Source organism: Protopterus annectens, chromosome 2.part0 (genome assembly GCF_019279795.1).
Source record: "Protopterus annectens isolate FY-2018-M chromosome 2.part0, PAN1.0, whole genome shotgun sequence".
Lineage (NCBI taxonomy): Eukaryota > Metazoa > Chordata > Ceratodontiformes > Protopteridae > Protopterus > Protopterus annectens.
The window spans coordinates 1,801,103,795-1,801,129,389 of record NC_056728.1 but is presented as its reverse complement, the minus strand read 5'-3'; the positions used below and the strand labels follow the sequence as shown (position 1 = coordinate 1,801,129,389).

Sequence of the window (25,595 nt, the reverse complement as noted above, 5' to 3'; positions counted from 1 at the left end):
CTTACCATAACGTTCCATGTTAGTTGTCTTCTTCTCGCCTTCTTCTTGCGTCCCACCCTCCTTCCCCCTGGCCTGGACAGACCTAGAGGAGTTGTGATCGTGACCTCTCTTTCTACCACCTCTTTCTTAGTCATATGCTATTATGCATATTTCTTGGTTCAGGATGTAGGTCACCCCTTTTTTCTTCCTGTTGTTAGAGGTGGATTCTGTTTTTACAGTTATTCTGTTACTATTATAAGCTGGGGTTAGCTTACAAACGAGATCTGAGGTAACTCTCGCCTAGCATTGTGGGATATAAGGGGAGCCTCGAGCCAGTGGAACCAACTCTCGAGCTTTTAGAGTGGCCGAGTCGGAGCCGAGGTCGGCTCCGAACCCATCCAGCAAGAAGAAGGCGAGAAGAAGACAACTAACATGGAACGTTATGGTAAGAACATAACTTCTATTTTTGTAGGCTTGTCACTTTTAGAGGAAGGGGACGGACTTGAAGAAGTACTCTGTAAAGCTTCATCAAAGGAAGGTTTCAGGAGTCCTTTATTAGTTTGTTCTTTCTTTCCTGTAAGACATGGGAGCTTAAAGAATGACAGAATGTACATGTCTCTTGGAGGGAGATGGCCCCAAACAATAAACACAAATATTACACCCATCAGTTATTGACATTTTTGTGAACATTTCTGACACTTTTTAAAGCCTGATGGCTTAGGTTCCTTCTCTCTGCTTTCCTTAGAAATTATAAGAAGAAACACAACTAATACCAAAAAGGAAGTAAACACGAACTATACCTCTATAGAAAAGCGAACACACACAAAGGTTAAATTTTCTATTAAAGCACTATAATAATAAAGCACATTTACTGAAGAAAAGGAAAAACAAAGAAACAGCTCTACCCTTTAAGTTAAATGGGCACTAGGCCCTCTAACTTAAACGGACCTAGTAAAGCTACAAAAGGGACACAAAAGACAAACCCACTAACTTAAGCGGGTACTTAGCTCTCTAATTAAAATGAGCTAATAATATGCAGATAAGGGAATACATACTCTGTTCCACAGTAATCACTAGCTACACCACTACAAAAAATTGACAGGAAAAGATAAAAATGGCCTTGTGATTAATGATGGCCAACAAGCAACCACACAGTAGTAAGATTAAATTGCACTCTTAAACTACAGCACACGTAAACTACAGAAGAAAAACTATCTAAAATACTAAAGCTAAACTAAGTATTATTATAGCTAAATGTATGGAAAAAATATGAATCTTTAAAGAAACTTAGCCAAGGAGAGAGCATCTGAACTCGTAAAGCAGCAAACGAGATCTGGGGAATAACACCACTGCATGATGGGATACCTATTCAGCCATGAGCCAAGTTAGAGACTTCGAGCTAGTGTATTCGGCCAAGTTGGAGCAGAGGATCGGCTCTGAACCCATCCAGTAAGAATGAAGGTGAGATAGGACAACATAACATCAGATATCTGACCAAGCCAGATATGGAAATAAGGTACATATGGAAAGCTGATGGTGGAATGCAGGAGTCCTAGAAGTCATCAGAAAAAAGGAGTGCTAGAGAAAAAGAGGAAATAGAAAAGGCAGAACAAGCTGCAAACAAATACTGGTTGGCAAAAAAGGGTAGAACAGCTGCAATAGCAAAGAACAAAGGCATCAGAGGCATTCTGCTAGCTTCTAAAAAGAGACTCAGTATGTGGCAGAAAGAAATTGTCGGTCACAAGGTAGAGACAGATGATAAAGACATCAGACACCCTTCTTAAGGAAAGCCAACAATAACCTGCTCACAAGCCCACAGGACATCAAACTCGGATGGAGTGAATACTTTCCAGCAGCTTCTAAATGAAGAAAACGCCACAGAAGTATTGTCCCAAACACAGCCCATGATAAAAGAGGAGGAGCCCATCCTATAAATAAGAACAACACTATTGAAAATTAAGTTATGGAAAGCTGCAAGTTCAGACGAGGTTACAGCAGATGTGCTCAAAATGCTAGGTGGATTGGGGGAGAAATGGCACCAGAGGGTATTCGTAGCAGTATGGAGAAAGGCATGTACCAGATGATTGGAGATTAAGCATTCTAATTGCACTGTAGAAGAACAAAGGGGACATTTACTACTGTGGGCAGTCTAGAGGTATCAAACTCCTGCCACATTGTATGAATATTCTGGAGAGGGTGATTGATTAAGTCACAGTGTATTAGAAAGTATGATAGGAGATGAGTAGTTCAGAATCAGATCAAACTGCAGCACAAGTGATCCAATATTTGCAGTGAGACAGATAGTTGAGAAGAAACTAGAGGTGAGGAAAGAGTCCAACTAGGCATTCTTAGACTTGGAGAAAGCATATTAATGTCCCAAGAAAGCTGATTTAGGCAGTTCTTTGATGTTCTGAAGTCCCAGAAACATTGCTAGAATTAGTGCATTTTGTGAATAAGGACTTAATGACAAAAATACGAACAGTGTTTGGACTCAGAGCGGTTCCAGATGGGTGAGGGTGTGCTTCAGTGTTCAGCTGTAAGCACACTGCTGTTAATACTGATGATGGACTACATTAGCAAATGGGTTAAAAGGGGCAGATCAGCAAAGTTGCTGAATGCAGACAACGTGGTATTGCAGGCAGACTCTGAGCAAGAACTTCAGCAAATGTCAGGGTGATAGAATGCCAAACCAAAGGCACATGGGGTGAAACTGAGTGTGGCAAATGGGGGAAGTCAGAGTATGCTGAAAATTGAGATAGAAGGAAAAATAGTGGAATAGGTTAACAGCTTTAGGTATCTACATAAGTGGTTGAGGAAAAGGGAAGTCTGAATGAGAAGGTTAAGTCTAGAATTCGAGGGCTGCAGGCATTTGGCACAGTGTCAAGAGAAGTGTGTAACAGAAGAATGCCAAAGAAGCTGAAGGTGTACAAAACTGTGATACAACCAGTGCCACTGTATAGTACAGAAAACTGGGCAGTGAAGGCAGAGCAGTTAAGGAAGCTAGAGGTGCTGGAGATGAAGTGTCTGAGATGAAGTAGTAGGATGCATATCGGGGGACAGATAAAGAAATGACATCAGAGCAGAAGCCCAAGTGGCTCCTGTTGTAGAGAAGCTCAAACTGAACAGATTAGTCATTTGGGCAGATGTACAAGAAGGCTGAAGACAATCTAATGAAGAAGACTTGGGACTGAGAGAGTGCAAGAGGAAACGAGGGTATCCAGCAGTGAGATGGACGGACTCTGAGAGGGAAGATCTGCAACAGACAGGCATGGCTGTTTAAGAAGGTAGTTGAGTAACACTTAATGGAGAGAGGGCAACAGTTGATGCAACACACTGACCCCAAAAATGAGGAAAAAGGGGCTTGATGATGATGATTCAGCAGAATATCACAGCAAAGGAAAAGGGGACCAGTAATGTCGATTACTAGAGAGATTCCAGTAGTGACAGAGTAGGAGGAAAAAGACAATGGTAGATTCATAGTAGTAGGGCCAGGGGCTGTTATCAAAGGAGGAGAAATATGCTGGCATGTATTTATATTCACCAAAAACTGTGTTATGGGGCTTAAGAAAATTTTGGGAGAACTAATATGCTTTCAGCAGGGATTATTATTTATGGGTGGGGACTAAAACTTGAATTTGATATTGTCAGATGTTCTTCATCTCACATTGCTGCAGTCCTAACACTTGGGTAGTCCGCTGTCCACGGTCGGCCCGAATATCAAAGTGTAAGGCTGACGTCGGTCATGGCGCATTTAACTGACGTCAGGACGTCAGGGTACAAATGCGCATGACCGGCGTCATATCCTCAGTCTTTTTTTGCCGCATGGTCCGATGCAGAAGCAGCATTGCAAGTGCCGGTTGGCGTTCTGAGATTTTTCTATTTAGACGTTTCAGACCGAGTTCAAAGTTGGCTAAGTACCCGTTGGGGAATATTTTGTTTTTCTTGCCTCAGTCATTTACCGGATGTCAGAAAAAGTTAATAATTGGCGTTTCTTGTGGGAAACAGATACCGCATAGAGATTATCATACTTTGTGTATTCCTTGCTTAGGGCCTGAGCACGACGTTGTTGGCTGTCGCTCTTGTGCTAGATTTAATAAACGCACTATAAAGAGAAGGTTGGATTGTGCAAGGTTAGTCTTTGGGAAGCGGTGCAATTATAAAATGCCGTCGGATGCTCCGACGCCCGCTTCTCGAAGAAGCGCAAGGACAAGACAGTTAAGCCTAGGCTAGAAGAACCGTCTGTGCTGGACGCCGGTTCTTTAGAGGTGTCGGTGGAGCCGGTGGCTCCACCGGAGATTTCTTTGTGTTCACAGAGTGAGACTTTATTATTGCAAGATGTGGCCTCTCAGGAGGCAAGTCAGGCTGAGGGGGCTTCTCAGGTTACTATACTGCCCTCCCTTCCTAAGGTGGTTAGGCCCTCTCCTTCTGTTACTAAGGCTTCTCCCAGGGGCAGGCCAGGTTTAGCTTCAGTTGGTGTTACCCCTAGCTCTTCAGGTACTATGCCCAAGAAGCATATGCTTAAAATGGCAGAAGATTTGATTACTTTGATTAGGGTTCTATGCCTCCTGCTAAGAGACCTAGGGTGGAGCCTGAGCTGGGGGTTTTGAGCAAGCTTCAGATGTTTCAGAGTCTTGGCTGAAGACTTGCAGGAGTACTCTCCTTATTCTGATTCTGATGTGGATGATTCTACTCCTTCTGCTACTCCTCCTGAGGATTTTTCTTTTCTGAAACTCTTCATTCCATGAGGGAGCATTTTAAGTGGGAAGGTCAGGACTTCTCTGATTCCAGGAAAAGGCTTAGGGAATTTCTGTTTTACCCCAGCATAGGCCTTTGGCTATACCTCCTGTTTTGGATGTAGTGGAAGATGTTTTACAGAGGCTTCTCTTAATCCTGATTCTTTACCTCCTGCTCCTGTTAAACCGGATAGGTATTACAGGGTGCCTGACGTTCACAAGTATCTGTTTAAAAGTCCTAGGGCAGACACAGAAACTGTTAGCCAGGGGCCTAAGGGTGTTAAGGCTTCTGTTGTTAAGAATCCGGTTCCTACAGATAAGGAGGCTAGGGCCATGGATAGATGGGGAAAGAAAGTTTATACTTCTTCCACTCTTGCTATAAGGGCTCTGAATTGCCAGTTTCACATGTTGAAATACCAAAACTATCTCCTTTCACAATTGAAGTCTAAGGTTGATGCTCTGGCAGTTGGTATTGATTGTAAAGAGTTGCAAGATTTAGTCCATGTTTCTGAACAGGTGGGTAAGCATTCTTTGCAATGTGGTTTTGATGCTGTACAGGCCTCGTCTAGGGTGGCTGCCACTGGGACTGTTCTTCAGGCACGCCTGGCTGAGGGATCAGAATTTGTCTGAACATGTTAAAACAAGGATTTTAGATGCTCCTTTACAATCTGACGTGTTGTTTGGGCCTCCTGTTGAGACAGTCTTAAAGAAAATGGAAGACAAGGCTAAGTCTATGCAGACTGTTAAAGATTTTTTGCAAGTCCAGCCTCCAAAGTTTAGTAGAAATTGGCCTACTAAGGGGTGGACGTATCCTTCTTATGATTCCCAGTCTAGGGGTAGATCTAGACAGGGTAAGGGCAGAGCTCAGGGCTCTTTCCGGCCTAGAACAGGGAGTTCTCCTGCACAGGCTTCGGGTGAGGGCAGGGGTCAGTCCTTTTGTAAACAGACCCAATGACCTACCTTTTCAGCTGCCAGAGCCTGCTCGTCTGGCAGCACCTTTGGGAGGAAGGTTGGCACTCTTCAAAGAAAATTGGAGTTTAATTACCCAGGACAGATGGGTATTGGATATCATACACCACGGCTACATGTTTTATTTCCATACCTTGCCTCCTTTCAAAGGCATGCCAGACGTTCCTCCTCAACAAAGAATAGAGGCTCACAGACAGGTTTCTCTGTTGCTCCAACTAGGGGCCATACAGTCGGTCCCTCTGCCAGAAGTGGGCCTAGGATTTTATTCTTGCCTGTTCCTAGTACCGAAGAAGGGGAACACGTGGAGACCAATTTTGGATTTATCTATCCTCAACACTTATCTGGACATTCCCAAGTTCAAAATGTTGACGTTGCAGCAGCTTTTACCTCTGCTGGGCAAAGATCATTGGATGGTAACTTTGGATCTCAAGGAGGCTTACCTTCATGTTCCTATCAGACTCAGTTGCAGAAAGTATCTGCGTTTTCGAGCTGGGACTTCTCACTATCAGTTCTCTGCATTGCCCTTTGGCTTATCTACTGCGCCCAGAGTGTTCACGAAAGTTCTGGCTCCAGTGATAGCTTTCTTCAGACTAAAAGGAATACAGATCTATCCTTATTTGGACGACTGCCTGATTCTGGCTCAAGGAAAGGAAGAGCTTCTTCGTCATTTGGAGTATGTGATAGCAGTGCTAAGATGCCTAGGGTATACTGTGAATGAAATAAAGTCCAGTCTAGTACCCTCTCAAGACATGTGCTTTCTGGGTGTGAGACTGAATACAGCAGCCCAGATGGCCTTTTTAACCCCGGACAAACAAAACAGTCTATCCCTTTACTTCCATCAACTATCTCATCAGTCCGGGCTGACTGCAAGGACAGTCCTTCAAGCCTTAGGGTTCATGGCATCTTGTATTCTGGTGCTTCCCAATGCCAAACTGCATATGAGGAAGCTACAATGGTATCTCAAAACTGTATGGACACAGCACTGCCAGGATCTGGACACTGTCATTCCAATAATACCTTGCATTCAGAAGGAATTTTTGTGGTGGGCTCAGGAATGTCACCTAAACAAGGGACTCTCTGTGACCCGGCCAGAGGCAAGTCAGATTTTAACGACAGATGCCTCAGACAAAGCTTGGGGAGCTCATCTGAATGGAAAATGGATACAAAACAAGTGGCCTGTCAGACTACAACATCTACATATCAACATGAAGGAGATGTTAGCAGTCCAGTTTGCATTAATAGCTTTCAAGGAATTCCTTCCTGGACAGGTGTTGATTCTAACAGACAACACAACTGTCATGTTGTACATCAACAAGCAAGGGGGAACGCATTCTTATCCTCTATGCAGGCAAACAATGATTTTGTGGGAGACTGCTCTGTTTACAGCTCAATCTTCAGGCAAGGTTTCTGCCAGGAGCACAGAACTCCTTAGCAGATGTGTTGAGCAGATTTAATTATGGATCCCCACGAGTGGAAATTGGATCCTCATGTATTTCAGAAATTGACAGTGTCATGGGGAACTCCAGACATAGATCTGTTCGCTTCTCCACTAAACCATCAGCTGCCAAAGTTTTGCACAAAAAGGTTTCATCCCACAGCTTGGAAAGTGGATGCTCTTTCTTTCAATTGGAGCAATCTTCATGTGTATGCCTTTCCACCTCTGCCTCTCCTCCCAAAGGTACTTCTGAAGGCCAGACAGGACAAGCCAAGGATGATTTTAATAGCTCCAGATTGGCCTCGACAGCACTGGTACCCATTACTGAGAAGTCTAGTACGGAAGCCTCCATGGCCTTTGCCTTCGATTCCACACCTGTTGTCACAGGAAGACAGCCATTTGCTCAATGTCAAACTTCACTCTCTTCACCTCACAGCCTGGCATATTCTGTTTTGAACCATAAAGGTCTCAACTTCCACAACAAGTTTTGAATGTGATTTTGGAAGCTAGAAGGCCTAGTACAAGGAAAGTGTACGCAGATAAATGGAAGAGATTTTTATTTTGGAGTGCAGCAAAGGATTTTGATGTTTCTGAGCCTAATTTAAGTGTGGCTCTTCAATATCTTACTGAGTTACTGGACAAAGGTTTGTCCTTCTCTTCTATTAAAGTTCATGCTGCAGCAATTTCAGCTCACTATGATTGCGACCCGCCATTGTTTTCTCATCCTTTGTTCAAGCAATTTCTTAGAGGGCAAAGAATATCAGACCCCACGAAGAGCTCCTACTCCTGCTTGGGATCTCAATTTTGTGTTGAGAAACTCACTCTACAACCTTTTGAGCCTGCAGCTACTGCTGAGTTGAAATATTTATCATGGAAGACTGCTTTTTATTGGCCATTACCTCTGCAAGAAGGGTTTCTGAATTGCAGGCCCTTATGGCAGTTGAGCCTTTCTTGATTTTCCATAAGGATAGGGTATCATTACGCACTAATCCTTCCTTTATGCCTAAGGTGGTTTCTAGTGTGGCTTTAAACCAGACTATTCATTTGCCTACTTTTATGCAAATCCCCAGAATAAAGGGGAAAAGATTTTGCACACTTTGGATGTACACAGGCAGTTGCTATTATTTGGACAGAACTAAAGGGTTCAGGCAGTCTCAGCAGTTGTTTGTTTCTTTTGCTTTGAGTTCTCAGGGCAAGCCTGTGTCAAAACAAACTATTTCTAAGTGGATTGGGTTTTGCATTGCTTTCTGTTATTCCCATCATGGCAAGGAGGTTCCAGCTGGGATTAGGCCTCATTCCACTAGGGCTACTGCCACTTCCACAGCTTTTTGAGGGGTGGCAACCAAGGATATTTTAGAGGCAGCTACTTGGAGTTCTGTGCATACCTTCTCTAGGCATTATCACCTGCCACTTTACTCTAAGTCCAGGGCTGGTTTTGCCACTGCGGTTTTGCAGGGCATTTTGGCAGCTCCTGCTTCCTTATAGTTAGCCATCCTCCCTTATCTCTGCTTTGGGATTCTACCCAAGTGTTAGGACTGCAGCAATGTGAGATGAAGAACATAGTACAGTTTTGTACCTACCATAAATGTAGATGTTCGAAGATCCACATTGCTGCAGTCCAATTTGCCCTCCCTCCTTCCCTCTGTACTTGGAGGTGGTTGTGTGGGTTGGGTTGTACATATTGCGTGTATTATATCTATTGTACATATAGTTAGTGCAAGGGTGGTTGGTTATTTGTTTGTTGTCTTTTGGTTTTGACCTTTCTTTTTCAGGTCTTCTGACATCTGGGGCAAGAAAAGACTGAGGATATGACGCCGGTCCTGCGCATTTGTACCCTGACGTCCTGACGTCAGTTAAATGCGCCATGACCGACGTCAGCCTTATACTTTGATATTCGGGCCGACCGTGGACAGCGGACTACCCAAGTGTTAGGACTGCAGCAATGTGGATCTTCGAACATCTACATTTATGGTAGGTACAAAACTGTACTTTTTTTCATCTCCTCCTCAGACGAGTTACAGATCCGATCATTGGATCTGACTTTGCCGTTACTAAGCTCGTGGCAACCAAAGAAGCTCTTGGATACTTCCCTTACCCACAGTGCATCTCCCCCTGTTCAGATCTCATTTGCTGCTCCGTGAAAGAAGTGGTCCTTCCTTAGAGCTGTTGGATCGTTAGCTCATATTGCTTTAAATTACTGCTTTTCTTATTCCTTCTCTATTTCCCATGTCTTACTGTTGACCTGTTTCTCCCCTTGTTCAAGTAATTTACACATTTCTTCGGTAACCATGTTTTGTTAGGTTACTTGTTTTCTCTTTCTTTCTCTTCCCTGCAACCATCTTTTTTAATATGCTTTTTTCCCATATCCCATACCTTTTTTAGGTAGCCTTTGCTACTGTTAGTAGTTTTACTCTCTCTAACCTTTTTCTATCAAAAAAAAATTCTTTCTTCTAACTTATTCTGCCTTTCAGTGCCTACCTTCTTATGTCGGGCAAACACAACAAGCCTGCTAGCTTTAAAAAATGGTGTAAATGCGGGCATAAAATCCCACTTAGTGACTCACATGACTTATGCATGCATTGCTTAGGGCCTCTACACTTGCAGGAGAACTGCTCTATTCGTCATTCTTTTAACCACCGCTCGTTGGTTGAAAGAAGAAATAAACTGATCTTAAAAGGGATGCTTCCCTCTGCCTTTGAAGAGGCCATTTCTGCTTCCCTAGTCAAATTGACTTCTGAGTCGAAGTCTGCTCAATCCAGTCCTGCTTCTTCCCTGTCTGTAAAAGCTGGTGATAAGGGCAAGAAGAGGCCTTCATCGGCTCCATCGGATACCTCTGAGCTGAAGGCAAAAATTTCATTGGGGGCTTTGGCACTGACTACAGCCAAGCCAGATCTGGTATTGCCGGCTACAGAGCTATCTGTTAAAGATGGGCTGGATCCATTGATATCAGATCCAAAGAAGAGTGTCTTTAAGCCCATTACCACTTTTTCCATGAGCAGGTGCTCTCCAACTTTTGACCCTGTACCCGGCAGAGTACCATCCCCCTTTTTCTCCAAGCCGAGATCCTCTTCTGGCTTCTGTTCTGTTTCATCTAGGAGCCTTAATTAGGATGACCTGGAACGTTTGGTGCAGAAGATTCTGAGAGAGCAGGACATAACTAAGTCACCCTCAGCCCGACCTACTCAGTTCCTGGTCTTCTTAAGTGTACTACTCCCCATCTGGATCCTCCTCCAACTTCAGGACAAGTTTTGCAGCCCTTGGAGCCAATGCTCCTGGTACCTTTTAGGTCGTATCTGAGAACATCATCTTCAGATCAGGCCTTGGCTCTGAGCGCTTCTGCTTTCTTGGATCCAGAGAGCTCCTGGAGCCATAGTGACTCTAGCATTCCTCGATAGAATCAGACTCCCATTGTATCTCGGGGCTTCTGTGCAGGTGAGCTCGACTCTGGCTTCTACTCATGGTGAGCTGTCTTCGGGTTGGAAGAGGCTTTGTCCCGCAAGCATGTCTTGTTGGGGTAGGAACCCTCTTTCACTCCTGAGCATTCAGCCTTTGTGGCTTTGGAGAGGGTGATAGCTAACACTGCAACTAAAAGGGTATCTCCCCCTTTGGATCCTCTGTCCAGTCAGGATTCCCCTGTGCACTGCTTCCGACCAAGATGCTTCACTGGGACAGGGAGACCTCAACCACCAGGATACCCAGTGGGGTCCCCCTGTCTTTTCGGATACCTCCCCAGAGTCTCCCACTTAGGAGGTTCCTCGGAAGAGACTTTGTAAGAGGAAACATTTGGACTCCACTGAAGAGTCTGCCACTGAAGACACTGACCTTGATGAAGCAGAAGGATCCCCACGGTCACCGCCTGAGGACATCCTTTGGGGGACATTGTAGAGTTACTGAAACAGAGAGACAGCTGGCAGTCCAGTAATCATTCTCCTGAGGAGTTGGTTCTCGACCATCCTCCTCCTGGGTGACTCCACCCACCAGTGAGCTCGTAGGTTTCATCTTTCGGTGGGCATGGGAGACCCCAGATTCCATCGAACCTGTTCCCTGGAGACCAAAGAAGATAATTTCACTCCTTCAGATAAAGCCATCTGGACTGAGTGTGTTGCAGTAGATGCCATGGTCATGGTGGCAGTGACCAAAAAGGAGGTCTTGGAGGAGAGTTCTACTATCAACCCTTCATATAAAGATTCTTAGATGATGGATAGATGTGGGAAGTGTGTTTTCTCTTCAGCGACATTTGCCTTGTGATCACTGAGCTGTCTTTCCCATTTTACAAGGTTACAAAGGAATCTGATAGAGATGTCAGATACCCTGGAAGGGGGTTCATCAAAAGGCATCTTTCCAGCTAGTGACCCTACACTGTATAGTTAATACTTCCATGTGGCTTATTGCACACACAGCTGAAGGGACAAGTAGGGAGACAGGTTCTGGCATCACTATGAGGAGGCATGCTTGGATGTACCTATGTGACTTTGCAGAGCCCTTTGTCTTTCTTTGTCAATGTCCCATTTGATAGTTACTCTCTTTTGGGACCAAAAGTTAAAGATACCCTTTCCAGGTGTGAGAAGGAAGGTAAGATTCTGTCTGCTGTGGACATAAGTTTTTTTTCTGCAACCCCCCGCCACCCCCCACCCCCCGAGACACTACTTGTAAAGGTCAGAGAGGAAGCAGGAAGATGTGGTTCAGAATATCTCTAAAGCTCTTACCAGGGTGCACATGAAGATTTTTCTCTCAGAGGCAGATCGAAGAACAGTAATAGTGAAAGATGCTACCCTCATGGTAGAGGAGGCCCACAGAGCCAGGGCTTCCTAGAGCCCTTTTTTGGGAAACCCTTCCAGCGCTCCTGAAATGAGGCCCAGTTGTCCACCTCTGGAGGCAATCGGGGGGGGGGGGTTCATCTGTTCCTGCAATGGAGAGCCTGGCAAACTATAACTTCTGCTACATGGGTGCAGAGGATAATATCCAGGGTTTACCAAATTCCCTTTTCTGAACAACCGCCTCCCAACAAGAAAATCCCAGACATTCCATCCAGCCAAAGGGATCAAGCATTCTCACAAATTCAAAAACTGCTAGAAAAGAAAGTTATCCAAAAGGTCCCCCAGAGCAGAGAGCATTCAGAACTTACTTGAGATTCTTTTTAGTTCCAAAGAAAATGGGGGACTGTAGAACCATTCTGGATCTCAACAAGCTAAACAAGTCAAGTTCAGTGCAGCAAGTTCCGAATTGTCACGGTTCAGTCCACACTTCCATTCTTAGAGAAGGGTAATTGGATGCGCTGAGTGGATCTTCAGGCCATGTACTACCACATAAAGATGCACAGATGCTCCAGAAGATACTTATGCTTTCGCTTAGGAGCCAGTCATTTCCAGTTCAGAACACTGCCCTTTGGTCTCACCACAGCCCCCATGGTGTTCACCAGATGTATGGCAGTGGTTGTGGCTCACCTGAGATGGCAAGGATTCCGGGTGTTTCCTTATTTAGACTGGCTCATTTCCGGCACTGACCAGGCATCTACTGTTAAACACAGGGGACTCAATTCTTCAGCTTTGTGGACAATTGGGTATTACAGTAAACTACCAGACATCACACCTGGAACCCGTACAGACCTTGGAGTTCATTGGAGCGGTTTTGGACACTACTCAGATAATAGCCAAACTTCCAGCATTGAGAATATTAACAATCAGGTGACAAACAAGCAGGTTACTTCGAAATCGGAAGGTATCTGCATGTCACGTTTTTCAGGTGTTGGAGCCAGTGGCTGTGGCAATAGTTCTAGTTGCGTTAGCAAGATTCCATATGAGGATTCTACAGTGGCTTCTAGCTGCCCCATGGTCAATTTTTCATCATTTCATGTCCCACCAGATTCTGATAACTGGTACATGCAGATGCTCCCTCTTATGGTGGATGCAGTCAGACCAATTGTTGCATGCTGACCCTTTGTTTCCCCACAACTGCAGGCTACGATGTCCACGGATGCCTTCCAGATAGTGTGGGGGGTGCATTATCTGGGGAGAACGGTCCAAGAAACCTGATCCAAAGATGAGGCAGACCTGTACATCATTGTCCTGGAGATGAGCTGTGCTCCTCACGTTGCAAGCATTCCAAGCTACAATTCCTCTAAGGACAGTTACAGTTCACTCAGGCAACATGTCACTGGTCTGGTACATAAGCAAGGGGGGACCAGATCTTACCCTCTGTGTCAAGAAGCCCTCAGAGTGTGGCAATGGGCAGTCTCCTCCAGCTGCTTTCTTATAGCAACGTACATTCTGTGGAAGTCCAGCGTGATTGCGGACAAGTTAAGCAGATCTGTTCTCAGGCCTCATGAGTGGTCCCTCAACCAAAAGGTAGCGGGGGACATTTTCCGCATAACCCATCTGTGAGGAGAGATGAAAAAATAGACAATACAGATAGAACGTTATGGTGAGTACATAACTTTTGTGCAACAGAGAGTATGTAATGGGAGACCTAGATGGGAAAATATAACAGGAGGGTAGATTTATGAAGAAGTACATAAGAATATTTGGTATGGAAGATCTGAACTGCATCAGAATCTGGTTCTTTTTATTTATTAAAAGAACAAAAGCGCTCAAGTTTAAAACTGCATGAGACTCCTTTTTGGTGCTTTATGTAGAAGTTCTTTTTGAGTTTATGTTTAGAAATTGTAGCATGTATTTAATTGAAAGGCGCGACTCCTCCAAAAACTGTTTCAGTTCATGTACCAATAAAAACTTAAGATGCGGGGTAATGAATTAAAATGCCTAATCATTTCCTACTTAGCTGTTAAAAGGAGAGAAATTTAAGAAATGAGCAGTGGAAATTATTCATGACTTATTTATTAAGACAGGAATTTATTCAGAAAGGATAGTTAGTGAGTAACATAACATGAAAATAGAGTTTAAAACTAGGGTAGAAGTTTGAGAGAAAAACATAACAAGAATTATACAGAGGAGCTGACGGTGGTTAAAGGATTGTAGAATGAGGGCATTCTCACAGAATAAGTAGTAGCCGTGGTGGTGCAGCGGTAGCATTGTTGCCTAACAGCAGGAGGTTTTCCCATTCGATTCTCAGCTGGAGCACCTTCTGTGTGGAGTCTGCATGTCCTCCCCGCGGTCGAGTGGCATTCGAAAGACGTGTAGAATGGGCGTGCCTTCGTTGAAGGTTGGGTGTCAAGCTGGCACCTCTGCACCCATAAAAAAATCTACTGCCAATCATTAGCAGACCGGAATTCCGCTGTGGCGACCCCTAACTGGGAAAAGCCGAAAGAAAAACAACAACTTACAGAATAAGAAGTGGAGCAAATGCAGAGTACTAAAGGGAATATAAGAGAGTATTTGGATAATATTCATGAGTTTAGAAAGGTTGCTGTTAAGTACCTATTTTTGGTAACTAAGACCATAAAAATCATTTAGCACAATGATTTGGTCAACAGAAAGTTGAAAAGGTTGTTGCCAAACTTTGAGAGCCTGTAACCAGAAAAATAACCAGAGAGCCTGTACAGGTAGGTGTTAAGAGCTATTTTGGATGTTTTATCAAAATTTATATAAAGCAGAAGAATGTGGAAACCAAGAAAATCCAGAAATGAAAATATTTAAGGTATATTTAATTATGCCAAGGTTAGAAGAATAAATGAGTCCACAATTAATAATTACAGACAGGAAGAGATGAGGTAGAAACTGTGATGTATAATCATTCAACAGGAAGCCTCCAGGAACTGGAGAACTGTGGAAGTTTGGACATTAGGAAGGAAGAAAGCAATATAGCTGTGGAAGTATTTGTTTAGCATTATTTTCAAAGGAGGGTAAGCACCAGCATTTTGGAAGAAAGCTGTGGTGGCTGTATTACTTAGAGAGTAAAGACAATTCAGACCAAGCTTCATATAGACCCATTTCAACATTGTCATGATTATAAAGTACTTATGTGTAAACTTGCTAAGTGAATTTCATTGGTTTTGCCAAAATTGATAGATGTGATCAGTGTATATTTTGGCGGGGAGGTAAACATTTGAAAATATTAACAGAACAATGTTGATCAAGAGGGAAGCAGAATTTGTTAGTGGGTAATAATGTAGAGAATGTATTTAGTCAGCTGGGGTTTTATGAGTAGACCAATAGATACATTTGTATTCCCTGACAGAATAATAAGTGTCATTAGGAGGATATATGAAGGGTGAGAGGAAAGATTTAAGGTGTGAGAGTTTCTCCCTGAATAGTTGTGTGAACAGAGGAACCAGGCAGAATTGTCCTTTGTCCTTCTATTCCAATGTTGCAGTATTCACTTTGGTGTGGGATTTTCTGCCCAAGGCGATCTTACGTCAGCTGCTATACAAAAGCTTTAGCCTGGCTGCTGTAGGTGCGTGGGATGTCACACGTAGGGCCATAAACCAGGGTCTGTCAGTTGGCTAGTGATCCTTGAAGGCTGGGCAGATAATTCCCGTGCTGGGGAAAACCTTCCAGTACATTTTTTTCCTGAAGAAAACTGGTATCTTTTTTTCTGTGAAGATGTTTTATTTATGCAAGGAAGCTATTTTGTTGGACTGTCATTCTTGTATAGAATTTGTGTGTTAGGGGTAGGGCTGGTGCATTTGGGGACTGTCGGAGTGATGTTTTTTTTTTTTTTTGCCGCAAAACTACCTTTGTACTTGGCACTAACCTTCCTGACTTTAGTGGACTCCACTAACCTCCTTTGAGGCTTCCATTGTGATTGGACCTACCTTTCTCTTTGTTTATTCATTTCCCTCCCTTCACAAGATAAAAAAGTGAAAAGGGAGTCTTTGTGTCAGGATGATGACTTATTTTCTTCAACCCCTGTGGGTAAGTCTGCTGTGATTGATCTTGCTTCTTTAGACCACTCTTTGTTTTCCCTTGTCCCTCTGATCGTCTGCAGTTGTATTGTTACTCTCGCAGGCAAGGAAGAAACACTGTTATTGGTCTTTGCAGAAGGGGCTGGTATTGGGATACCACCTTTCCCAGAAATCCTGTAAGAGTGCACCTGCATTAGTTCAGTCTTTTTCCAAGAACTTTCCCAGGGAAAAATAAAACAAGTAGTAAAAAATGTAGTTTCTCCTGTTTCTATTTCTATGAATAGGGAGGGCTTGCTAGATTTGCCAGGGAATTGATTTTTGCTTTTACTGTGTTTGTTTCCCCTTCAGATAAGAAAAATATGTTCCTGTCTTTCTGACACTGCTTTTCAGTCATTAGGGCTTCTGAGTCTCACAAAAAACACCTGTGCATTTTTTGAATTCAGCTGGCAATATCTTTGCACAGTGCTTAAGACGCACTTTGTATCATTTGTGTAGCAAAGCAAAAGTTTCTAATAATGACAATGGTTCAGTTCTTGTAGGAGGAGTGGAGCCTTTAAAGTTAGACAGCAGCTATGTTTGGTAAATATATCCATGTGAGGCATGACAGAGTTTATAAACATCACTGGATTTCCCAGTTGAATGCTAAAACGTTTGGCATATATTTAGTTTTATTAGTGAATGCAGTGATGTATTTCAGAGGCTTAGGTAGGGCGGGGCGAAGCACAAAAAGAGTACGTGATTTGCAGATCTCAAACTGTCTTTAAGTGTAGTACTGGCATTCAGAAATTAAAGCTGGCACTGCATTTACTGTCGTAATTGAAGCAGTCGTGCACTCCATGTGTGGCATAAACTATAGCAAGCAGTTTGTTACAATTTAAAAAGTACAGGAGAGCTTGTGAGTTAAGGGGCATAGATAATGGACATGGCTAGTTCCTTTAAGTGTGGACTACCAGATTGTGAATGAAGCATTTTTGCATAAGTCTAGTTGAGGAGCAGACTGAGAAGAACATAACTGGCTTGTTTTTTTAGATAAGGAACACTAGCTCAAGAGTGGGCTTTTGTATATTTATTTATTTTATTTTATTTCTTTATTTTTTGACCTTGAGTGTAGGAGGAGGGGAAGAAGCTCCAGACTGGGAACGGACCTCTTTTTGCTCTTCAATTTAAAGTTGAGGGGACCACTAGATCTGGGATAGCACAGGGTACCATAATAGTTAGTTTCAGCTCTGCTCTATTTTAAGTTCTACTGCTTAGCATTTTAGTATAACACAAGGTCTTGTGTTACACTACTTCATTCTTTTGTTTCATGTGTTCATATTTACGAGTTTTTATTCCTCATATCCATTCTTCTAAATGTCTCAGTCATGTCTTGCATACTTTCTGTACTGGTTCATCATGTAATCCTCTCCTTAAATAATAATGTCTAGCCCCCTCCCTTCAAGCCAGGGAAAAGACATTTTTTGTGCAAAGAGAACTGCTATTTAGAAGAGAAAAAAGTAATTCCTAGCTGAGATGGTGGAGTGGGCAGTAACACTCCATGCACTGCACACCATGCTTCCACGTTTTTGACAGTGGCGTTTGCTGCAGCTCCCCATTGCTGCTACAACTAAGCAATATGTTTGTAACCATAGTCATTCTTCAGTCTCTACTACATGGTGCCTGGCCAGTGCAAAACCCTACACTTGAGGAAGGAGAACTGATCCTCCTCCCCACCCCCAAGCTGGTCCTCCAGCACCAGAACACTATTGAATATTTAACTACTTTATGACCTGTTTCTGCACTGTCCGTTGGTACAGTGTCATACTGATTTGTATTGTTTCACTTACTTTCTAATGAAACTGTGATTTGGTAATGTGTACCTGATTGTTTTCAGTATTACTTCTATATTTTTGACTGTAAATAAAACTGCTCACAGGGTGCTTATATTCTGCACTCTGCATATATATTGTAGTTAGTACTTAAATGTGATGCTCATCTTTTTTTTTTTAACTTAGTAATTTTCTAAGCCTCCATTTCCTATGCAGATAGTTGTATAGTGTTTCCTATTTGTAGTTTTTAAGTGCTTGGTTATTTTTGTATTTTATTGTTTTTTGTTCTCTTGCAGAAAACAACATCTGCATTCCTGTTGTAAAATGAGTGGAGGTTTTGTCCACTGGTAAACAAAATTAAATTAATGAAAATAAATTAATATATATTAGCATAATAAGGGCAACAGAAGTCTGTATAATGATGCAGTCTGGATCTCTGAGACTGCATTTCCCTGACAGTAAATACATAGTTGCTACAGAAACCTGTTTCTAGAGTGAAAAAATGTTTAAGTGGATGAAAAGCATTTTATTAAGTTTATTTCCCATGCCTTTATGATGCGATTTTTCCTCATTTGGTAGGTCGACATGCATTTATTGGAATTGGATTTGTGGATCGGGGAGATTCATTCGATTTCAACTTAGCACTTCAGGAGCACTTTAAGTAAGATTATTCCTGTCAAAAATTGTTGCCTGTTTGTTTTTGAGCATATCAGTAATGTTCTGTTTCAGTCATTTGTGTAAATGTTTTTTGCAGTTCATGACCATTCTTATTGCAAATATGCATGCCCTCTGATGGTACTTTTCATTGTGTCTAGTCTCTGCTCATTTAGTCGTTTTAATATTTGACTTTAATCTTAGCAGTGATTTGTCAATTGTGCTGTCTGCATAGAATCTAGTTTATTTTTCTGTTACACTTTTTAAGAGGCTCCGGCACCCCTTTATCCATCCAGAAACTTAAGTAGTGCTATGCTGGGAGGTATAGGATTAGGGATTGCTTAGCCCCAATTACAAAATTGTAACATCAAGTGATGATGTTCTTCGTGTTTCACTGTTGCAGTCATCACATTTGGGTTATCTGCTTGCAGTAGCCCTCAGTCGGCCTGATTATCAAAGTCTTGGGTCCTGCGTCAGTTGCTGTCTCATCTTCTAGGACGTCAAGGTAGTCAGGGGTATAAAGCATGCAGCCGACGCCATTACATCAGTCTTTCTTGCCGTGCGGTGCACGAAGCAGAAGCAGTCCAAGTGCCGGTCGGCAGACTCCTGAAATTTTTGTTTTCGAGTTTCAGAACCGAAGTCTTCAACTAAGCTAAGTACCCCATTGGGGAAACTTTTTCTTGCTCTAAACCGAAGTCAGTAAAAGTTAATTGTATTTCTTGTGGAAAGCAAATACCTCATAAAAGATTTTAATTCGTACTGCATTCCTTACTTAGGCCCAGACCACGACGTACCTCGCTGTCGGTTTTATGCCTTATTTAAACAACAAACTATTCGTTGTCTGTTTATTTACGCTTCTAAATGTTTTGTTACTCGGTTCAATTATCCAGATATGGCTTCGGTAAGCCACCCGACTACTGACATTCTGAAAAAATGCAAAGATAAAGACAGAGACAGACCACATAGGTCCAAAGCTGCCGACGAAGCTACTCCTAAGCTAGTCGCCAGTACTCAGTGATGTATTTTCGTAGCAGCTGATACCCGCTACTTTAGATTCGCAGTCCTCTTTTGAGACCCATTCAGAGTCCAGTATGTCGCGAGATGCTTCAACTGTGGAACCTGCAGATGTCTCTGCCTTGGATGGGTCCGGAGCTGCTGTGCAGGCACCGGCTTCTGAGGGTATATTCAGGCCTACTGACTTGCATATTAAACCGACGCCATCTTCTTCTTCTTCAAGGCCTAAATTCTATCCATGCTTAGAAAACCGACACCCAGATCGCATGGTCAGGCCTCTATGCCTAAAAACAAATGTTAAGAATGGCTGAAGACCTTACTACTCTAATCAGGGGAAGCCACCCTTCCCCCTCTAAGAGACCTAGGACTGAGTTTCCTTATGATTCTTCTGATCAGGACTCTGAAATTTCTGTTTCCTCTGATGACCAGGATTTACCCTTATCTACCTATGAGGATTCTGATGCAGAGGACTTTATTCCCTCTGCTTCCCATCCAGAGGATTTCACTTTTGGTGAAACCTTGCATACTCTTAGGGAGCATTTTCGCTGGGAAAGCCAGGATTACTCTGACTCTAAAAAGAGGCTTAGGGATTTCTTACTCCTGCCCCAACACAGGCAAAACTTTAGCTATCCCTCCTGTACTGGACATAGTTGATGATGCCTTCTCGGAATCTAGCTTGGCCCCTGACTCTTTACCTCTTGCTCCCAGAAAACCTGTTGGATATTACAGGGTTCCTGACTCTCACAAGTTCCTCTTTAAAAATCCTACTGCGGATCCTGAGACCGTTTCACAGGGACCAAAGGGCATTAAGGCTACTACTGCCAAAAATCCTACCCCCTCTGATAGAGATTCCAGGGCGCTGGATAGATGGTGTAAGAAGGTATACACTTATGCAACCTTGGCCATTAGGGCCTTAAACTGCCAGTTTCATATGTTAATGTACCAGCAGCATATTATTGTATTGCTTAAACAAATAATGATGTTGATCCTGATTGTGCTGAAAATAAAGATTTACAGGATTTAATGCATTCTGCTGAACAAGTTGGAAAACATACTTTGCAGTGTGGTTTTGATTCACTAGAGGCATCTTGCAGGGTTGCTGTCACTGGGTCTGTACTTAGAAGGCATGCTTGGCTTAAGGAGCAGTCTTTGCCAGATCATGTTAAAGCTAAATTGCTGGATGCTCCCTTAAACCAAGGCCGCCTGTTTGGCAGCAAAGCAGAAGTACTTAAAAAGATGGAGGAAAAACCTAAATCTATGCAAACTGTTAAAGATTTCCTACAAGTACAGCCTCCCAGATTTAGTAGGCATTGGCAAACAAAACATTGGTCCTTTCCTGCCTATTCCAGGCCTTCTCAGTCCAAACCCAGAACCAGCAGAACACCCATGCTTCAGTCCCAAGGTAATCACAAGACTAAGCAGTGGGGGGCTCCCACTTCCAAAGCATGGAGTGGTAAGACTCCCCCTATGGTAAACTGTCTCAATGACTTAACTTTAAATCTTCCAAGCCCTGCACAACTAACTGTTCCTTTAGGGGGAAAGATTGCCCTGCAGGCAAAAAATTGGGAACTCATTACCCGGGACAAATGGGTTTTAAATATACTTTCCCAAGGATACAGATTCCACTTCCACTCCTTAGCAACCTCAAACGGTTGGCCAGATCTACCGCCAAATCAGTGGGCAAAGGCTCAAAAGCAAATTCTCTCTCTTAGGCATCAGGGCTATTCAGCCTGTTCCAGAAGAGTAAAGGGAGCAAGGTTTCTACTCAAGACTTTTCCTGGTGCCCAGAAAAGACCGCTCCTGGTGTCCTATCCTGGACCTCCCTATCCTAAACACATTTTTGGTGATCCCAAAATTCAAGGTGCTAACTCTTCACCAGCTGCTTTTCCTATGCTAGGCAAGGATGCCTGGTAGGCAACACTGGATTTAAAGGTAGTCTACTTGCACATCCCAATAAGGCAATCTTGCAGAAGATACCTACGCTTCAAAGCAGGCTACATCCATTCTCTGCACTACCTTTAGCTTATCTGCTGCGCCCAGGGTATTCACAAAGTGCCTAGCTCCAGTCATTGCCTTTTGCAGGCAAAGAAATATCCAAATATATCCATACCTGGACGATTGTCTAATTCGGGCAGAAAGCCAGGACATACTATTGAATCATCTGGCATTTGTACAGAAATTGCTAACTTCTCTGGGGTGCACCACAAATTGTATACCTGGGAGCAAGCTTGAACACAACTTCCCAGATGGCTTTCCTTATGCTAGAGAAACAAGTTCATTTGGCAGCCTACTTTAAACTACTGGCCACAAAGACCCAGCTGTCTGCAAGAAAAACACTGCAAGCCATGGGGTTCATGGCCTCCTGCATTCTCCTAATTCCATATGCAAGACTGCATATGAGGAAACTACAATGGTATCTAAAAAGCCTATGGTGTCAACATTCTCAGGATCTAGAAGCAATGATTCCTGTCATACCTTGTCTACAGATAGCCTGCCACCAAAACAAGGGACTGCTATTCACTCTACCCCTTGCCACCCAAACCCTAACAGATGCATCAGACTATGCATGGGGGGCTCACTTGGCAGGGAAGTGCATTCAGGGCAAATGGAACCCAAGTCAAATACACCTGCATATCAATCAAAAAGAAATGTTAGCTGTACAGAATGCTCTGACAGCCTTCAAGGACCGCATTCTTCCAGGGCAATTAATGGTAAAGACGGACAACACCACTGTTATGTGGTACATAAACAAGCAGGGGGGAACCCACTCATACCTTCTCTGCAGACTAGCCATGGCTCTGTGGAACACAGCCTTGAGCTACCAAGTGCGCCTACAGGCTCATTTCCTGCCAGGAAAGCTAAATACACTGGCAGACGAACTAAGCAGAAATCTCATGGACCCACACGAGTGGAGACTGGAACCAAAACTGTTCAACATGTTGAGAAACAAATGGGGGACCCCAAATATAGACCTGTTTGCCTCCCCTCCGAACTACCAATTGGAAAAATTCTGCACAAGGACACCCCACAAACAAGCTTGGAAAGTGGATGCCCTGTCCTTCACCTGGAAAAACCTATCAGTTTATGCCTTTCCCCCTCTGCCTCTCCTCTCCTCTCCAAGGTACTACTAAAGATCAAAAAGGACAGACCAAGGATGATACTGATTGCACCAGACTGGCCACGCCAACACTGGTGTACCCATTTTTGTACAGTGTGTCACTGCTGGCACCATGGCACCTGCCTCAGACCCCTGCCCTGCTGTCCCAGCAGGAGGACTAGATTCTGCACACACAGCTTCAAACCTGAACCTGGCAGCCTGGCTAATTACCTGATCTCTCCGTTTACATCTCTCAGTAAGCAAGTGTTGGATGTCATTCTGGAGGCAAGGAGGCCTAGTACCAGAAAATTCTATGCTGAAAAGTGGAAAATATTCTATTCCTGGAACCAAACTCTGGGGATGGGCACAGCAGCGCCCAATTTACCTCAGATTCTTCAATACTTAACTGAGATACTTCACAAGGGCCTTTCCTTTTCCTCCATCAAAATTCATGTCTCAGCCATTTCAGCTCATTACAACACAGAACCACCCCTCTTCTCTCATCCACTGCTGAAGCAGTTCCTCAGATGGGCCAAAAACCTAAGAAAACTCACTGTACCTCCTTTTGAGCCAGCTGCAAATGCAGAGTTGAAATTCCTTTATTGGAAAACCACCTTCCTTTTAGCCATCATTTCAACAAGAAGGGTGTCTGAATTACAGGCCCACATGGCAGTGGAGCCTTTCATCATTTTTCATGCGGACAGGGTGTCCTTCAGGACCAATCCGTCCTTCATGCCCAAGGTGGTATCCACTGTGGCCATTTAATCAGTCCATTCATTTGCCAACCTTCTTTTCTAATCCACAGAACAAAGGGGAGCGAATACTGCACTACTTAGATGTGCACAGACAACTTGGATTTTATTTGGACAGGACTAAACCTTTCAGGAAATCTGAACAGCTGCTGGTTGCATTTGCTGCAGGGGCGATTTACAAATGGAAAGGAACTTGTATTTCACAAATAAGACAGCAGCTAAATCTCACCAAAAATTACACTACCATCCTTAATTTGATATGCCATCTCATAAATGCTACATTCACATCAGATAACTTAGACATACAGGAAATTAGCCTAGCTAATTTAATACTTAAAAACCTAGCTACCAAAGGTAAGACAATTTCTAGAACATATAAAAGTACAGTTGTGTACACTTACCATAAGTGTGGATGTTAGAGTGTCTTCACTGTTGCAGTCATCACATTTGGGTTATCTGCCTGCAGGTAGCCCTCAGTCGGCCTGAATACCAGAGTCCTTGGGATTTCTGCGTCGGATGCTGTTGCTTCTTCCATTACGTCAGGTCATCAGGGGTATAAAACATGTAGCCGATGCCATTACATCAGTTTTTCTTGCCCCAGATGTCAGGTGCCTCCAAAATAGGAAGCAATTATATGGTGTAGAACACTCACAGCAAAAAGCAAATACACATAGTATAAGATATGCCAAACCAAAAAGGATATGGTAAGTGTACACAGCTGTACTATGTTCGTGTTTCACTGTTGCAGTCATCACATTTGGATTGATTTCTAAATGGATAGGCCATTGCATTTATTTCTGCTATAAGCACCATGGAAAACCTACCCCACAGGGGATAATACCACATTCAACCAGGGCTCCATCTACCGCTACAGCCTTTTCTCAGAGGTGTCCCTACCAGGGACATCCTAGAAGCTGCTACCTGGAGTTCTGTACATACCTTCACCAAGCATTACCATTTGCTATTTTTCTCTAAATCCAGAGCTGGCTTTGCCACTGCAGTCTTGCAGGGCCTTATGGCTGGTCCTAATGCTATCTAATTTCCTCCTCCCATCCTTCGCTTTGGGAATCTACCCAAATTTGATGATTGCAATAGTGAAACACGAAGAACATAGTACAGTTGTGTACACTTGCCATAAATGTAGATGTTCGAGTGTATTCACTGTTGCAGTCCTAGTTACCCTCCCTCCAGCCCCCTGACGTCTTTTGGCTATACCTCTGTTCTTGCTTCCTATGCTTAAAGCTTTTTGGTGTGTTTGCTTTCTTGTTGGAGGTGTAACCTTGTATATATAATTTCTTCCCATTATGGGGGCACCTGACATCTGGGGCAAGAAAAACTGATGTAATGGCGTCGGCTGCATGCTTTATACCCCTGACTACCTAACGTCATGGAAGATGAGACAGCAACCGACGCAGGACCCAAGACTTTGATAATCAGGCCGACTGAGGGCTACTGCAAGCAGATAACCCAAATGTGTTGACTGCAACAGTGAATACACTCGAACATCTACATTTATGGTAAGTGTACACAACTGTACTTTACTACGTGCTAACATACCGGTGTGGTGGTCTCAGAATTATTCCTAGAACACGTGCACATATGTGCTACGCTTGCCTGATGAAACGAGCTACCATCAATCCAACACTGTATTATTTCCCCATTTTGAGATGTTCTGAAGCTGTTATTTAGTTTAAAATGTTGCCTTCAGAATAAAAAAAAAAATCACAAAACACAAAGCAGTACCAGTGTGTGCTTGAATGTCTGACCTGCCAGTATTTGACTGGATATATTTTCTTAAGTGTATATGGAGAAAACATAAAACTCCTGTGCAAATCCAGCAGTTTGACAGAGGTAGAGAATCAGCAGTGTGGTTGCTCTGTTAAAAGTGTATGGAGGAGCTGAAAGTCCTATCCCAAAGTAGTCTGTATGGTAACACGAGAATTAATTTGGACTTGCTTTTGATTGTTTTGAAATCTGAAGAAGTCTTTTGGAGAAGAATGATCTCCTACAAGGATGAATTGAACAAACATTAAATAAAGGTTTATTTAGATGGAAAACAAATGTATAAAAGCTAAAGTATAGTCTTTGGGCATGCAAATACTGTCCTCCTTATTGAGACTGTTTTCAGAAGCTGTGAGGTTGTAGAATGTAAAATATTAGTTTTCTGAGCATACAGAAGAAATTACATTTAGATAGATCTCTAATGGTAGCCTCTCAAAATGTTATAGTTGACGAATGAAGGTAGGTAAAATATGGTTTGGTAAGACAGAGGAACTTGCTGTGATTTAACTTATGGAAACTGGTATATTCTATTCCCAGAAGTTTTGTGTTGTCCTCAACCAGTGGAGAGAATA

The 25,595-nt window shown here is 43.1% G+C and overlaps 1 protein-coding gene across 1 annotated transcript in view; it reads left to right on the top strand.

The window, feature by feature from the left end:
* The window catches only part of NECAP2 (NECAP endocytosis associated 2), a 1,246,850-nt gene that overhangs the window by 604,082 nt on the left and 617,173 nt on the right, over positions 1-25,595 (top strand). Inside the window, exon 4 of the mRNA XM_044061830.1 lies at positions 18,304-18,385. Within this exon, the coding sequence (XP_043917765.1) occupies positions 18,304-18,385 (82 nt within the window). The remainder of the gene's footprint in view (positions 1-18,303; positions 18,386-25,595) is intronic.